The sequence below is a fragment of the Leptonychotes weddellii genome, chromosome X (genome assembly GCF_054177405.1).
Source record: "Leptonychotes weddellii isolate Sample4059 chromosome X, ASM5417740v2, whole genome shotgun sequence".
NCBI classification, from domain to species: Eukaryota; Metazoa; Chordata; class Mammalia; order Carnivora; family Phocidae; genus Leptonychotes; species Leptonychotes weddellii.
This window is the reverse complement of record NC_138385.1, coordinates 72,194,262-72,212,718: the sequence shown is the minus strand read 5'-3', so window position 1 is coordinate 72,212,718 and position 18,457 is coordinate 72,194,262. Positions and strand designations below refer to the sequence as shown.

Genomic DNA, 18,457 nt, shown 5'->3' with positions numbered 1-18,457 from the left:
CTTAGACTGTAGGTCTGCTAGTGTTGAATTCTTTCAGTTTTTGCATATCTGGAAAAGTATACTTTTACCTTCTTTTTTTGAAAGATGATTTTGCTGAGTATAGAATTGTAAGTTGACAAATTTGTTTTCCTTTCAGTAACTGTAAAGATGTTATTGCACTTTACTCTGGCTTGCATTGATTCAGGCAAGAAAATTTCCTATGCGTGTGCTGCAGCCTAAAGTCTTTCTAGGCAGTAGGCTTGAGTTAATCCTTTGTTTTCCCTTTCTCAAAGATTACTGTTATGTATTCTCAGATGTCCAATGTCTGAAAACATTTGTTTCGCACATTTTCTCTTGTTTTTTAGTTATTTCATTCAGGGTACCTGTGGTCCATTTTACTGCATCTTGCCTGCAAGCAGAAGTCCAAAGACCTAAGAATTTTAAACCTCAAAAATCCTTATAGAATGAAAGATTGAAATGTCAATTAAAATGTCATTCCAGTAATTCAAATGTATGTCTTGTGTAGAGAAACTAGATTTAAGGTTTCTCCTGAGACTGATGTGTTCATATTTTATTTCACTGATTTCAAATAAAAATTTAAATATAAGCTTTCTAGAGACTTAAACTAAGTTGAAATGGTTATTTGGATGGTCAGTTTTCATATTTTATATGAAAATATTTTAAATGAGTATTTAATATTCAGGCAGTTTTCTTTTAAATACAGATATTTGGTATAATATGCTTTTAAGACTGGTTTTTCAGATGAACTTTTTCAAATTAATGGTGCAGATTCTTAAAAGAGCCACTAATAATAGGAGATACTGAATTTGCTTGATAATTTATTACTTGTTTCCTTTCAATTCCTGAGTTTTCAAGTCATATTGGAAAAATTTATAGTTATGATAGGCTAGAGCAGGGTTACCTTTTAGTGGTTTAATAGACACGAACCCTTGTGAAATAGCTGAGTGGGTAATGCACCTGCTCCTTGATCTTTATTAGTCAGCAAATAATTTGATTGTGGTTTGCTTATTGCTCATTCTTGCAGTTTGTAGATCACAGTGGCAGACCAAATTTTCCTCAGTAATTTTTTGAATGGTACTGATTCCTAGGAGTTCTGTATATTCTGAATGTGAATGCTTTCTCACTATATGTGTTGAAAAGTGTATTTTCCCAGTTTGTGACTTGCCTTTATACTTGTGTGTGTGTGTGTTTTATAAACTAAAGTCCCAAATGTTGATGTCGTTGAATTAATCTTTAACCTTTTTTTCCTGATTTGGCATTTTTTTTTTTAGTTTGTTTTTAAAGCATTCCTAACCTATGCTGATATCAAAGACATTTTGCTGTTTTCTTCTTAAAGGTTTAGATAAGTTTGCTTTTTACATTTAGGTCTTTTTAATCCATCTGGCATAGGTTTTTGTATGTGTAGATATAGACGTCTAATGTCTTTATTGGTTTAGTCCAACATTTTTTAGTTTTCAGCAGAGTGGTTGTGTCCGGGCTGCCTGAAGCCTAATAACCCTTTTCATTTTACGGCATGCGTGGAAAAATACATTGCTATATTTATTATTTCTTTCACGAACTATCAACCTGTTCATAGACTGTGCACATTTCTCTATTGGATTGTGAACAGTTTTTATAATAAATATAGCTAGTAAATATTCGGAAAATAATCAAAGAACTAGAAATGAGCACTGTTGGAAGATTACATTGGTTCAGCTTTGCTGGTGGGATTATCAAAGCTTAAATTTTGCTGTTTGTGAGGAATTTTTCTTGAAGAAATCTAAATTGGCCAAATTATGTTCATTGGGTAATAATAACTTGATTAACAACCGGTTACTCTTCAGTAGAAACAAATTATGGTTTAGCTGTTCAGTAAAATGTATGAGATGTTAATTTTGATGCAGATCTATATGTTTTGACATGGTAAGCAGGTAATACATTGAATGAAAGAAATAGTACAAATCTTTGTATGCAGTTTTATAAATGTATTTATATGCATGTATAGAGAAAAGTTTGGAAGGGTATATTCAGACTGATTAAAAAGTTTTTTTTTTTTAAAGCGCTATCTTTGGGGGAAGGGGCCTTTACTATGTTGCAGTTTCTCTAGTCTTAGGGTTGTTCATTTATTTAGTAGATAAATATAAGTGCCTACTATATATTAGAAGTTGTAGAATTCAAAGCAGATGATTTTCAATGGAGCTTATGCTGATAAATGTAATGTCTCCCCTCTCCTTACCCCAGTGGAGTGCTTGGTCTTTTCTTTCTTTGTGCATTTATGATTATTTGACAAATGCGTATAAAACAAATGAATGCATACTTCACTACCAAAGATGTTAACTTGAACTGTATATATTATAGCAGGTATCCAGGTTATAGCAGGCATAATAGATACAGTTTTTTTTTTTACCTTTATGCAGATTTGGCCTACTTAGTTTTGTTGTAGCTGGCTTTCTTCCTATTTATATATTTTTGGAAATCTGAATTAAATGTGTATAGCCGAAATGACAGGGAGAGTGATTGCATGTAAGATTGTCTCTTTCTTCCTCTAGATAAATAATAGACCCTGTGGAGTAGCAAGCAAATGAGGCAGAATGTAAGCTATAATGCCTAATGCTTTATATGGGAAATCACGGGATTACTCTGGGCTTTATTCACAGAAATCACTCTGCTGAAATTCTATCTCATACTTTGCTTACCTTCAGATTTTAAATTTACATCATTTTAAAGATTATTCAAGACTTAATACACATGCTTGATTTGAATGAGGCTTTACAAATAACTTGACTGTACCCCATCTGCATGGTGTTACACTTGGTATGATATAGAAAAAAATTATTTGTAAAATAACATAGGTGTTTTGACACAACAGCTTTTTAAAAATTTAATGTTGGCCCTGGGGGTGGGTATATGTGTGTACACATGCTAATGTAGAAATCATTAGTTCATTTGGCTGCTTGCATAAACAGTAAAGGTTTTAGTTAGTAGTAATCCAGCAACTTGTTGACAGTTCAGACAGTATAGCCTAGTGTGCTTTGTTGCAGGTGTATTTGGCCTTTCTTTGCCAAATATACTAAAGAGAGCAATAACAACACTAGGTAAACTAAGGAGATAAAACGTAGAAGATACAAAAAGTAGGGTAAAACCATATGACATTTTCTGTATGTTTTCCACATGTTGTCTGAACTCGTATATTATCCTTTATATATATAAACAGTAGTGTTTTTCTGCCACAAGTCACTTTTGAATATGGGAACTTGGTGTTTTTCTTTGTTTGGGTTGTGTGTGTGTCTTTTTTTTTTTTTGAATGATTGTTGCTTTTTATATGATTTAAAATAAAGCAAGGTAAGAAAATTTAGTAAAGAACTGTGAGGCTCAATCTTTCTGTGGGATGGCGGGAGCAGGAAGTGGTGATCTTAATGCTTTTCTGCTTGGTGTAGAGGGAGCTAGTTTGTAGGAGTGTAAGAGAGAGAGTTGCTTATGGGGTGTCCTCTATTGGAAATGACTTGGATCCTTAGGCATGGCCTGAGTTGAACACCTAACTGCTTTAGAGGCTCTGGAACCTCAGATACTGTTTGAATCTAGCCTCTCCTAATTAGTAACTGTGACGTTGGACACAGGATTTTTCTCTGTGGCTCAGTTTTTCTATCTGTGAAGTTGGGTGTCTCTATTTCATAGAGAAATTGTGAGGATTAAATGAATAAATATATGTAAAGTGCTTAGAATAGTGCCTCGTACATATCAAGGGCTCAAATATTAACTATCAACACTTATTAAATTATCTGGTTTTGATTTCAGTAGTATAGTTCTGTAAGAATATTTTGTAATAGCAAAGTATTTTTAATAGTTTGTTTGAAAAGAATGGTATGTAGGGTGCCGTGATAGTATCTTGCATGATGCTTGCTTACTCATTAACATCCAGCACATCCACTGAATGAAGAGTATAATAGGTCCAGAGAGGCTGAGAAATCCAGGAGCAAGACTGAAATGCTTAAATTTTGTTATACTGACTTTCTGTGATGCAAAAGATTTTGGAAATTGGAGAGAAGGAGATAGGGTACAGTTAAAAGATGTGTAAGTTCGTGTATCTTCTCTTAAAATGTTAAGTATGGGTGATAGCTAGATTTCTTTTTCCTTTTTTCTTCATCTTTTTTTTTTTTTTTTAAAGCTTTTATTTATTTATTTGAGAGAGAGAGAGGGCCTGAGCGGGGGGAGGAATGGAGAGAGAGGGAGAAGCAGACTCCCCGCTGAGCAGGGAGCCCAATGCAGGACTCCATCCTGGGACTCTGGGATCATGACCTGAGCCAAAGGCAGATGCTTAACTGACTGAGCCACCCAGGCACCCCCCCCTCTTAAGTAGACTCCTTGCCCAGTGTGACCCCAACATGGGGCTTGAACTCACGACCTTGAGATCAAGACCTGAGCTGAGATTAAGAGTTGGATTCTTAACCATGCGTCCCTCCTTCATCCTTTTTGTATGTGCTAATGATTATTTCATTAGGTGGCTGGGACATTTTTTTGTTTTGTTTTGTTTTTTAATGAGGAAAGAGGGCTGCATACTCATTCATTTGTTTAAATAAAATAATTCTTAGAGACAGTTTCAGGCTGCTCTGGAACTCCACTGTTCTAAGAACTTAGGCTTCTGTTTTCCTATGTTCCATCCTCAGCTTTGGCTTCTACCATCTAGGTGCTTCCAACTAGGGGGAGGAGGGGTTGAAGCAGAGCATGTCCTTTCTTTGTTTGCCATTGGCCAGAGCTTAATCATCAGGCTACACCTACGAGGATGGCTGGGGATCCCAGTATTTATTCTGTAAAAACATGTCCAATTAAATTTAGGGGTTCTATTAACAGAAAAGAGAGGAGAAAGAATATCAGGGACACTAAAATCTGAAGCAAGTTGCAAAACAATGTTTATATAAATATGTAAATATTAATACTAAAGTGGGAAAAATATATCTGCTTGCATCTGCACAAAATAGTCTTGAATACAGTAGAAAATTTTTAATGTTTGTTGCTTCTGGGAAAGGGAACTGGGTGGCTGGGGTTAGGATTAGGAGACAGACTTTTCACCGTATACCCTTTAGAATTGGTGATGTATACTTTTTTTTTTTTTTTAAAGATTTTTATTTATTTATTTGACAGAGAGATAGCGAGAGCAGGAATACAAGCAGGGGGAGTGGGAGAGGGAGAAGCAGGCTTCCCGCCGAGCAGGGAGCCCGATGTGGGACTCGATCCCAGGATCCTGGGATCATGACCTGAGCTGAAGGCAGATGCTTAACGACTGAGCCACCCAGGCGCCCGGTGATGTATACATTTTAACTTTTCAAAAACAGTAAACAAAATTAAGAAGTATGGAAGTCTGATATTTAAGTTCAGGAATAAATATGTCATTAAGAATTAATAATCCTTAAGATTATCATTTTAAGTGTGTAACACTTCCCTCATTAAAAAAATGTGGTGAGTTGAAATTTCAGAAAATGATTTAGACTTAGGTAGTTTGAAAAGCAGCCAGGCAAAGGCATTGCTGAGTGTCTGGAAAGGGCAAGAATCGTCATTATTTATGAGGCATATTTCTGGGAAGGATATCAGCTTTAACAATGCAAACATTTTTAGGGTTTGAGGAAAGCAGGTCAGGATACTGAATTTATTTAGAAATTTATTATTGAAATTCAAAGCAAATAAACCATGGAATTAAGTCAGGAGAGATGCACTCACTCACTTATATGTATGTGTGTTTGTGTGTGGGTATGTATTATATATAATATTATACACTGTATGCTTGTAGAAGCCCAAGGAATCTTAAAAAAAAAAAAATGCTGCTCAGAATTATATCCAAAGTTAAGAAGTCTCTTTTTTAACTTGCAGTAAGATAGCTTAGTAATTTATGCTTTAGTTCTTTGCACTGATATGAGCCAAAGATGGCGCATTTAATTTTTGGCATATTTAAGTTTTCCTCTTTTCTGATTGAGCTGAATTAAACTTGCTTATAAGTTATACCCATTCATTGGTCTGATGTCTGGAGCTACCCAAAGTGCAATTAATCTTATTTCTGAAGAGACAGCTTTTTAAAGTTTTGAATAAAGCTTTAGCATCCCTGATGATTCTCCCCAGTTAAACTTAGTTTACAATAGTTTCTCCGTCCTTCACCAAAATTGTAGCCCTCTATAAGTTACCACCTATTAAAATGTGGCACTCAGAACTGGTGATAATGTTAGCGATCTGGTCAGAGTAGACCTTGGCGGGCTGATTATTGGTGTTGATTTGTATAATATGCTTTATTGATTTGGGTCATGAATACTTTTTTAGTAGCCATATTTCATGGATGACATGTTGACCTGTAGTCTGCTTAAATCCCTTACAATCCTCTTTGTAGGTAGTCAGTTGGCTGCTGAACCATCTTGTGTATCTGTGGCTGGCTTTTAGGAATTAAGGGCAGGACTGCATGCTTGTCTTTATTATATTCAACCTAAAAGTTTTGGTTCATTTAAAATCATTGGGGTATTTAAATCTACATTAATTTTCTCTACCATTTGTATGTCCCAACTACTTTAGCTAAATCTTTTAAATTGGAAGAAAAATAATTAGTTTTAAAAGTTGCCTCTATTTAACAATTCTAAAATATTAACAAATTTTAGCTAGGCCCTGACCAAGTTCATCATACAAGACTGTAATGCTTAATTTTTTTTTAAATGTTTAAGCATTTTTAATGTTAACATTAAAAAAGTAAATGTTACATGTCTGTGTTCATAAGCTCTAAGCTTCATCTGTCAAGGTTTAGAAATAGAGGGTAATGATAATATCACTGTTCCGAGATAAATGATTTTTCAAATAATAAAAATAAAGCAGATACCGACCATAAATTATATTGAACATTGTGGAAAATGGTACTGTAATAGGAGGAAGACATCAAAGTTCTCTACCTGGCTGGGAGGATCTTAGTTTACTCTCCTTTGATTCTAGTATTTAACGATTAACTTTATTTTCATTCTCACTGTTTTGTCCAGTAGGGAGTAAGGATTATGGATGTGTAAGTCACTAAGTATAAACAACCATAGGATGTAACAGTGATTTTTGTGAAAGGCGTTGTTCATCGCCAGTGCAAGACTTCATTATTTTTATAGGCTTTTCATTTATAAACATGAGAAATTTTGCTTTCCTAATATTTAGCATAGGGATCAAATAGTCAATTATTTTTAAACTTTAAACAGTATCTATCTCTACACTGTCCATTAACACGTGTCTATTTAAATAGAAATAAAAATTAAAATGAAATAATTTAAAAATTCAGTTGTTGACTTCTACCAGCCATGTTTCAAGTGCTCAATAGCCACTTGTGTCTAGTGGGTAGCTTATTGGGCAACACAGATTATAGAACATTTTTATCATTGTAGAAAGTGCTCTATTGGGGCACCTGGGTGGCTCAGTCGTTAAGCGTCTGCCTTCGGCTCAGGTCATGATCCCAGGGTCCTGGGATCGAGCCCCGCCGAGCCCCTCATCGGGCTCCCTGCTCTGCGGGGAGCCTGTTTCTCCCTCACTCTCTGCTTGCCTCTCTGCCTACTTGTGCTCTCCCTCTCTCTCTCTTTGTCAAATAAATAAAGAAAATCTTTAAAAAAAAAAAAAGTGCTCTATTGATGATGCTGATATAGACACAAATGATTTTCATGCAAATTTTTTTTTAAAGATTTTATTTATTTATTTATTTTTGAGAGAGAGAGAATGAGAGACAGAGAGCATGAGAGGGAGGAGGGTCAGAGGGAGAAGCAGACTCCCTGCCGAGCAGGGAGCCCGATGCGGGACTCGATCCCGGGACTCCAGGATCATGACCTGAGTCGAAGGCAGTCGCTTAACCAACTGAGCCACCCAGGCGCCCTCATGCAAATTTTTGACTATCCTCACATTTCCTAGAGGAAAGCATAATAATTCCTTAATGATTTTTATAAGAATAGAAATGTTATAGGTTAATTATGAAAAATCTAGAAAATATAGAGAAATAAAAAGAACAAAGAAAAGTTTCTCTATGACTTTATATTTTTAACATTTGCTTTATATTCTGGTCCTTTTTTTTGTCTGCACGTGTGTACACATGTGGGGATGATTTTACTTGTGCACATTTCAAGTAAAAAGAGCAAGAATATAAAAGTAACCATTTTAACGGGAAATATTTTTGCTTTATAGAAGTTTACCTAAACTTTGTTCTAAATCTAAACTATTTATCTTCTATGTTTATAATTAGCCTTTTGACTAAAAATGTTATTATAAAAATACGGTTTCATTCTAGATTATTGAGTTAGGAGTATTGGAAATTATCTCCAGTTACTTATTTTCCTTTAAATGCTCTTTAAAAATTGTATTTGCCTGTATCTAATACCAGCATTTACCTCAAACACTTCAAATGATTTCATGAAGTTTCACTATGAAATGGTGACACAAGGCACTTGGAAACTTTATTCTAACTTTTTGCTCGTCTTCAATCCCATTTGATATTTGGCTCTGTCAGCAGTATCTTTGACCACCAATGTTAGTTGGTAGGTGCATGCTGGCTTTGTTGGAAATTACTATGAATTTGAAGCTTGAGTATATGGGTAGGCGAATTTAAAATCTGCCCATTCTGGTTTTTACCTGGTGTTAATGCTTCACAATGATCAGAGTTATGTATAGTATTCATTTTAGATGTGTTCCTTTGTTTTATGGGAAGTGGAAGATAAGGCAGTAGATGATTCATGGTAGTGGAATCAAGGTATGGTGGTAAGACAGAAGTATAGGATGTTGCCATCTTTTTGCTTAAATCATTAAATTTCTTCATGTTTATATCTTGAATCTCTTTTCACTGTGAAACCATATTTGCTTATAAATTTAGTGCTGATCAGCAGTAAGAAATTATCAGGGAGGAGTAGGAAAAGTTTCTAAATAAGAGTTTAAGAAAAGGTAATAACTATTTTAATGAGTGTTTTATTTACAGTGCCATTATTAGCTTTAAAGTCACTCATTTAATGTAAAGTTAAGAATTGTCATGCTGTAGCCCAATAATTTTGTGAATTTCTCTGATATTAAAAAGTATTGAAACAAATTGTATTTTTGTGCTCTTAACCATCTGCCCGATAGGATTATATATGATGTAAATAAAGAGGATCTTGAAATTTCATGCCTCCAAATTATAGTAATTTCTGACACTTCAGTGTAGTATTCAGACTCTTAATTATAGGGAAGCAGAATGATTAGTTTTTCATGATTGTGATTTGGTACATATGCACATGTACGTAGGTAGCTAAGTGGAGTAAGAAATGAAGACAGCCCTTTCGTAAAATGTTAGGCTGTAAGGATAGTAGGGTCATCCCAGAATTTGCCTTGTTTAGGATGGCTTCTCCAAACTTGATGAGTATGTATGTGCTTTGCATAGGTAAATGTTAGGATATACATTTTGAAACTGTCCATAAAAGGCCCTATATTTTACAGGAGAGTAAAAATCAAAACATTTTAAGTGGGTACTTTGCATCACATTTTCTTATCCCATCAAATGCTCTTGAAGTGGTAGTGAAAAGGATTATTTGGTAACAGAAGGTATTCATTCTAGTTTCTTTCTTTGTGGATACCAAATCTGGGAATGTACCCAGAGATTTGAGAAATCATACACATTTTTTTCTTTAGTGACTCCAGGACACATTATAACACATGAGAACACTGTAAATTGTTAGCAGGGAAATTTTGGCAAAACTATTGGGAGGCTTGAAATAATCTTGAAAGAGAGCTTTTTACTTATCTAAGGAGAAAGTAAAGAAGCAATTATTAAGTACCTGTGGAATGCTAAGCACCTAGGTAAACCCTTGGAGAAGTTTTCTGAGCTGAATTTTGTCAGCCCTCTGAGTGTTACTAAAACTGAGAGACAGAGGAGATGAGTTCCCCAGGATGTCCTGTAGCTAGTGAGAACTGGAATTAGTCAAGACTCCAAAAGTCTATTCTTCCCATTGTTCATTTTCTCCTGCAGTCTCCGGGATTACAAAAAAAAAAAAAAATAAAAATAATATCCTTAAAATAGTATGTTACTTTTTTATTCAGGGAAGAAATAGAGTATATACATATGTATGTATTTGAGTGAGGGTAAGATGAAGACTAGAGTTAGAGTGGGTTTAAAGCATATCATGAGAAGACATTTGAAAGGCAGTTTATGGTAGTTTAAACTGATAGGGGTTATGACAAAAAGTTGTTCAGTATAAATGGTAGCTATTACTCTGGAGATTCTCTGAATTCTCACGTAATTGAATAAAGTTCTTTCAGTCTGTGGGAAAAATGGATATTAGCTGTTTATATCAACAAGGACCACTGTAATAATTTAGATGTGCAGCTTATGAATAAAGTTATCAAAGTGCTCCTTATTTGTCAAGTATTTCTGTTTTATAGCTAGGAAAAGCACTTATGCCATAACTAGTGGCTCTTCTAATAAATACTTAGGTACTAAACAATACTGCATTGATTATGTCTGAGGTAGAAGTGAAATATATTGATTTTTTGGGTGATTGAATAGAGGACATACGCATTACCTCAGGAAGGAAATATATTTTAGGGTTTTACCTTTTTCTTAAATGTTTGTATTTTTTATTTCTAGGCTGTTCGCTGCTACGAATCTCTAATCTTAAAAGCTGAAGGAAAAGTGGAGTCTGATTTCTTTTGTCAATTAGGTCACTTCAACCTCTTATTGGAAGATTATCCAAAAGGTAATTTTTTTCCTTATTAATTACTATTTGATTTATGTATATCTAAAATAATTGTAATTGTTCGTACTTTGTTGAGGATACTACCATTTTTATTTCTAAGAAATTGTAAGCTTGTGAACATCCTAAACAATGAGGAAGAAAAATGGAGTAGGTAGAAATGTGAAAAATTCATGTAACTCTATGTAAATCATCAGTAATTTGACCATTTTAACTGATAACCACCACCTACATGTGCACTACCGTTTTGTTCTACCTTGTGAAAAATCCCTGCCCCTTAAAGGCTCTACCATAGTAGAAAGTGAGCCATTGGGTGCCTGGGTGGCTCAGTCAGTTAAGCGTCTGCCTTCTGCTCAGGTCATGATTCCAGGGTCCTGGGATCAAGCCCCACATTGGGCTCCCTGCTCAGCAGGGAGTCTGCTTCTCTCTCTGTTTTGCCCCCTTGCTCGTGCTTGCTTTCTCTCTAATAAATAAGATCTTTAAAAACAACAAAAGAAAGAAAAAAAAAAGTGAGCCATGAATTGATACTTTGAAGAAGTAACAGAGACAGTATTTCCCTTCTTTATCCTGGCTATAAAACTTCCGTTTAGCTAGAAAATATTTGAATGAAAATCTGATCTGTAGTCGTGTTATTGTAACGGTAAGCAGTACAGGAGAGATGATCATATAATGAGCTTGAGCATTGGAGAAAACAAATTTTTTATTCATTTGAAATTTTTTTCCTGTAAGCAATGAGTTAAATAACTCAAGGCCGTCCCCCAAGATGTGTCCCTTTTATAGTACCAGGCCGCTGATGCAGACCATTACTCACTTAGGAAGATAAAGTACCCCCAAATACCACCCACTCTCCCAATACCAAAGGCAAAATCCATAGCAAAGAAAAATTGTATCCTTATAAACAAGAACGTTTTAACCTGATGTTAGTAAACATCTGAATGTGGACCAGATAAACATACTATGCTTGTTTTCTACAACTGTGTTTTGTGGGCAGAACAACTGCAGGTTTTAGGGCTGGAGTGAAGGATTGTTGCTGTTTAATGTTGATGTTTTATAATGCCACCTTTGTGTTAGGTCAAGTGAGGACTTTCCTAGTGAAAATTCAATTTTTATTTGAGACAGGTGTAATATAGGGGGTTTGAAGTTAGGCTTATTTCTCAGTTCATCTCCATTGTTTTTTTTTTTTTTTTAAAGATTTTATTTATTCATGTTAGACACAGAGACAGGGAGAGAGCATGAGCAGAGGGAGAGGGAGAAGCAGGATCCCCGCTGAGCCAGAAGCCCGACGTGGGGCTCCATCCCAGGACCCCGTTGTGAGCCGAAGGCAGACGTGAGCCAAAGGCAGATGCTTAACCATCTGAGCCATCCAGGCACCCCTCATCTCTATTGTTTACAGCAGCATTATCGTTCACATATTGTGTATGTACCCCTGAGCTTCCGTCTTCTAATCTGAAAAAGCAAGAGATAAAGGGGTTTGGGGATTGTTATGTGAAACTGGTTAGTACTTAGCAGAATGTCTTCAGGATAATAGGTATTAATAATTATTTAACACTCTATTAGATATTTTAATTAAGACTCACTCATTTAAAGGAAACTATTTTACAAAAACATAGAAATTCTGTACAGTATAATTTTTTAATGCTGCATCTTGGAGAGCATGCTATCGTATGTGTGTGTATACGCACACAGACACACTATATGTGTGTGTGTGTATAGTAGCCTTTAAAACTTTATTTTTTTATTATGTTAATCACCATACATTACATCATTAGTTTTTGATGCAGTGTTCCATGATTCATTGTTTGCGTATAACACCCATTGCTCCATGCAGTACATGCCCTCTTTAATACCCATCACCAGGCTTTCCCATCCCCCCACCCCTCCCCTCTAGAACCGTCAGTTTGTTTCTCAGAGTCCATCGTCTCTCATGGTTCGTCTCCCGCTCTGATTTCCCCCCCTTCATTTTTCCCTTCCTGCTATCATCTTCTTTTTTTTTTTTTAACATATAATGTATTATTTGTTTCAGAGGTACAGGTCTGTGATTCAACAGTCTTACACAATTCAGAGTGCTCACCATGGCACATACCCTCCCCAGTGTCTATCACCCAGCCACCCCTTTAAAACTTTATTAACCTATGAACTTAACTATATTTTCCATTTATAAAATGTTTGGCTGTGAGGTTATGAGTCTAGGGATATTTGTTTTATTAGAGGTTTTCTTTCTCTCTTTCTTTCTTTGTTTCTTTCTTTCTTTCTTCCTTTCTCTCTCTCTCTCTCTTTTTTTCTTTCTTTTGGAGGTAAGGTGGGGCATGCAGCAAACTAGCTGGCAGGAGTAATCTAATAAGATGCGGGCAGAGAACCATAACTTAAGGATATAAGTCCTTGAAAAGAGGTGCTCTGAGACCCATTTACTGTCATGTAGATGAACTGGCCATTGATAGCTAGGCAGTAGGTCAGTTATTTGTAATAGGAAGAAAAGGAAGGTGAGAATGGATGCAGAGGTTTATATATGTATTTTATTATACTTTAGTATTTCAAACTGATGGCTTCTGTTTCCTTGATTTTTTTTTAAATCCTCCTTGAGTCTTTATTGACCACATTTCCAAGTTACAAAAAAATTCCTTTTTACATACTAATTATTGAATTCTTTCTGTTCACTCTTCACCATCTTCCTGTGAATCCAAAACTAGAGCCCATCTTGAGTAGGCCCCTCCACACTCCATCACCACCACCACCAGTTTATGGAGACATTTGTTATCTCAGGCTGCTTCCTCCTTCTCTCTTTGGAACCCAGTGCAAGGTGAGAACCTCCAGCTCCAGCCAAATAGACATTTAATTTTGGAGAACAGATTATAAACCGTAACTTTTTAGGGAGTAAACATAAACCACTCAGTGAACATGTGAGTAAATTGCTCAGGTATATGTATGTGGGGGACTTACTGGCCCTGTATTCTGAAGACAGTTCTTTAATTATAGTACTGAGTCCTCTTCTTTGTGTGAAATTTTCTGAGCTTGGGGTTCCTTGTGAAAAACTGCTTCTACTTTTGTAGTACACAATGGTAGAATCTGTTTTGTGTACATTATGGGCTGTGTTTTTTGTCCTTATTTATCATTCTGATCCCATCTTGCTTCCTGCCTTAGGGAATTCCTAAAAATTTCTGATCTGCAGATATGGTATACTTTGATTATCATTACTATTATGGATTTATTCATTAAAAAATATTTTCTGTCATGTCAGATGAATTTGAAGCAGAAGGAAAAAAAGATTTTCTAAAATAGTTTTTTTTTTTTTTTTTTAAGCCTTTCTGGTTTGTACTATGTTTGAAGAGTTTAAAAAAAATTTTTGTCACTTGATTTGGTCATTTGGCTTCTAGGAATTTATCCTTAAAAAGTAATTGGTTAGAGGTGCCCCAGTGACTCAGTCGGTTAAGCATCTGCCTTCAGCTCAGGTCATGATCCCAGGGTCCTGGGATGGAGCCCTGCATCTGGATCCCTGCTCCACGGGGAGCCTTCTTCGCCTTCTCCCTCTGCCTGCCACTCCCCCTGCTTGTGCTCTCTCTCTCTGTTAAATAATAAAATCTTAAAAAAAAAAAAAGTAATTGGTTAGAGGATTGTAGGAAAATGAAGCCTCAGTGCACTTGGCCTATTGTAGGTTGGATTCCTCTGGAGGGAGTTCAGCATACAGGATATTTAGTAAGGAGTGCCTTTAGGATCAGCATCTGTGGAAGGTAGGGGACAAAGGATTGGATTGGAGAAGAGGGAGGATTGGACAGAGGTGAGAAGTTAAGCTGTGACAGCCTTGGCCAACCCCATGGGGAGCCTTGGAGCTAGAATGGCCCTTCAGAGCTATCCCAAGTTGGGCCAAGATGACCAGGTCTTTGTACTCCATCCTTTTGATACTGGATATGGGCCAGCCTGGGAGGGAGTGTGACCTTGGGCAAGATGGCTCTCCACCTAAGGCAGCTCACTGATAGAGGCTGTCTGCAGGCAGGACTCCCAATATTCCTTCCTAGAAGCGAGATTTGAATGGTTTTTCACAGTGTCTGCCATACCTCCTTGCCACTCCTAACCCCAAAGCTCACTCATTAACCTTTGCTGAACCAAACAGCTGATGGAGCTGTTAGACTGCCTTAAGCCATGAGATGGGGCAGTGATTTCTCTTCTTTGGGTTGGAAAACAACCAGAGAGACAGAGAACCCTGGACTGAAGGACAAGCATATATATATATGCATTTTTTTTTTTTTAAAGATTTTTTATTAGGGAGAGAGTACAAGCAGCGGGAGCGGCAGGGAGAGGGAGAAGCAGGCTCCCTGCTCAGCAGGGAGCCCGATGCGGGGCTCCATCCCAGGACCCTGAGACCATGACCTGAACCGAAGGCAGACGCTTAACGACTGAGCCACCCAGGCACCCCACAAGCATATATATTCTTGGCAGATATATGTGATGGACCTTAGGAGCAGTGTAATAGAAATTATATGTAAGTATCTGTAAATATGTGTGGCAGATATAGGTAAGGATAATCACCAAGTTAAGTTAATTTCTTAGAAAATTAAGTAGCAGATTACCTCAGAGTACCCATCAAAATTATAAAAAGAGAAATTATGAGGTAAGAGACTTGGGAGATAGAATTCCTAAAGTAAAACAGTTAGTTGAAGGAGATATAGTAATTTTTCATTCCTGATATTAGCATGAAAACCTTGGAAATTTAAAAAATAGTTTTTTTATGGTTCGTGTTGAGCTGGAAGTTTTCTCTGAAATTCCTGCCAGTGATCGATTTGTTTTCTCCCTTTCCCCCTTCCTTCAAGTAATTTGTCATTTTGTTGCATTGTCTGTCACTTTTGGACAAAATAAAGTTTGGTTGTTTTAGTTACTCAGCAGTTACAGATGGCTAGGGCAGGTTTCATGCCAAGAGTTGCTAATGTGAAGAAGTTTTATTAAGTCAGAGTTGGTGAGTTCTCTGTCTTCTCTTTGTCATTCTTGGGTGGAATTACAATACCCTATCCTAGGATCTATAAAGTATAAGAACACAGTGCATATTTTCCAATAATAGATCTTGAGTTTGGCTTCTTTAAAAATTACCATTATTTTGACGCTTGCATTGTTCTCCTCTTTATTGTTGTAGCTGTTAGAACTGAAGGTTGTGATTCTTTTTTTTATTTTAAAGATTTATTTATTTGAGAGAGAATGAGCATGTGCGCACACAAGTTGGGAGAGGGGCAGAGGGAGAGGGACAGAAGGAATTCCAAGCAGACTCCCTTCTGAGTGTGGAGCCCTACGTGACCCCAGGCTCCATCCCACGACCCATGAGATCATGACCTGAATCAAAATCACAAGTCAGGCACTTAACCGACTGAGCCACCCAGGCAACCCCTGAAGGTTGTGATTCTTTTAAGAGTGTACTCTTTTTTTTTTTTTTTTAGATTTTATTTATTTATTTGACAGAGAGAGGGAGAGAAAGAGCACACAAGCAGGGGGAGCAGCAGAGGGAGAGGGAGAAGCAGGCTTTCCACTGAGCAGGGAGCCCAATGTGGGGCTCAATACCAGGACGTTGAGATCATGACCTGAGCCGAAGGCAGCCGATTAACCAACTGAGCCACCCAGGAGCCCCTAAGAATGTACTCTTTGTATAAAACTCCTTTCAGATAGAGTCATTGGAATTAGTTTGCATTGTATATATTTTTGCTATACAATACAAATTTGTGTTGAGATAGTAAAATAAAATGAAATAAAAATCCAAAATACTGACCTATACAGGCATAAAATATCATAGACTGAATATTATGTATCTCTCTGAAAACCCATTACAGTCAAGGTGATTGTTCATACGTTGTCATTGCATTCAGTCATTGCACCCTATTTCTTTTTTTTTTTAAAGATTTTATTTATTTATTTGACAGAGAGCGAGAGCCAGAACACAAACAGGGGGAGTGGGAGAGGGAGAAACAGGCCTCCCGCCGAGCAGGGAGCCCGGTGCGGGGCTCGATCCCAGGACCCCGGGATCATGACCTCAGCCGAAGGCAGATGCTTAACGACTGAGCCACCCAGGCGCCCCTGCACCCTATTTCTCTGTATAACTTCATTTAAATGTATTCAGTGGTTTTTCAGACTGTGATATATATGTTAAAAAAAAAGTCACCAGTACCTCCACTCCTTCCATTGCAATTTGGGAATCACCAGTTTTGTTCAGTTCACTGATGGTCTAGAATTAGAAAATGCAATTGAGAAGTATCCAAGAAAGCAAAAATAGTGACTGTAACCCAGGTTGTCAGAAGCCTATGTCTGGGCAATAAGCACAAGTTATAGTAGCTTCAAGAATCAGAGAGCTGTAGCAAAACACATTAAAGGAGCACAAAGAAGACATATACTTTGTGTCTTTTATAGTAAGCCAGATGTGAGATACTAAAGACCTTGAGTATATTATTTTTTTTTTTTAAGATTTTACTTATTTATTTGAGAGAGAGAGAGAGAGTGTTAGTGTGAGCAGGGGGAGGAGCAGAGGGAGAGGGAGATAATCTCCAGCAGACTCTGTACTGAGCAAGGAGCCTGACGTGGGGTTCGATCCCACCACCCTGAGATCATGACCTGAGCTGAAACCCAAGAGTCAGATGCTTAACCGACTGAGCCACCCAGGCACTCCAGGTATATTAATTGAATAATGACAAGTAGTAAAGCTGAGATTTCAGTGTGTCCATTAATTTGACTTGAAGGCCTCAATGAAGGTGCTGATGTAGCAGTAAAAGGATTTGTTTCTTTGCTTTTCCAACTTTCTGTCTGCTTGAATATGTAATATTAAATCTTTGCAAAGGTGTGGAGAGAAGGGGAGATGGGAACAAAGGTCTGTTGTGGATGCTGTTCACAGGGTTTCCCAAGTGTTAGCATGTATTTAATATGTATTAATGCTACATATAAAGGAAAAGATGTGTTTCAGGCAGTCACAATTTGAGAAGGCAGAAAGGTGCTAGTGAGCTGAGTATATTAGTCATTTATATAAAACGAAAGTTAATATAAGCTCTTTGAGATATCATTTATCCCAGGGTATAAATATAAACTTTCAGTCCAGCCCCAGATAACAAAGCAAAATAAATCAAAGAAATCTATTGACCTAATAACTTTAGGCAACCACAGCCTGTTCTGGCCTAAAGAAGGCAGTCAGTGCAACTGACAAATTTGAAGAATGTCAAAGAAGGACATACTTTTCCTTCTTTCCTTTTCCTTCCATACCCATAGACTCATCCACTAGCCACTAACCTGTAGTGTTACACATTGGGCTAGGGGTGAAAACAGAAATGCTGAGTTTTGCCTGCAGTTAGTACATAGTCTAATACTAGTAATACAGAATGAATTTTAAATCTTTCTCTTCCTTGCATTTCCATCGTATCTAACTCTGCAGAAGGCTCTCTTTTTTTGGCAAGGCCATCACCTTTAAACTACATTGTTGTTTCTTTTCATCCTGTGCTGCATATGTGGACTTGTCATCAGGCACACCCTCTTTCTCTTGTTTGGACAATCTTAACTCAAAGCTATAATACTTGCAAGCATGCTGAAGTCTCTGTTATCTACTAAATCTGTCTTAACTCTCTTTACTCCCTCACTGTATTCTCTGGAAATAAATCTCTATTTAATTCCAAACAAATTATAGTAAGGCTTTGAACTTCTTTTTTTATTCTTCAGTTACACCTTACTCTTTTACTGAAACTCTCTTTAGGCTGCTTGTGACCTATGAGGAATTAACTTGAATTAAATGGCTTGATGTCTACGTATCATCAGGGAAATGCAAA

At 36.8% G+C, this 18,457-nt stretch overlaps 1 protein-coding gene across 8 annotated transcripts in view; it reads left to right on the top strand.

The window, feature by feature from the left end:
* KDM6A (lysine demethylase 6A) overlaps positions 1-18,457 on the top strand; it is a 199,156-nt gene that overhangs the window by 52,952 nt on the left and 127,747 nt on the right. For all 8 annotated transcript variants that reach the window (XM_081808961.1, XM_081808960.1, XM_081808966.1 and 5 more), the window contains exon 3: positions 10,577-10,685. In XM_081808961.1, the coding sequence (XP_081665087.1) occupies positions 10,577-10,685 (109 nt within the window). The remainder of the gene's footprint in view (positions 1-10,576; positions 10,686-18,457) is intronic.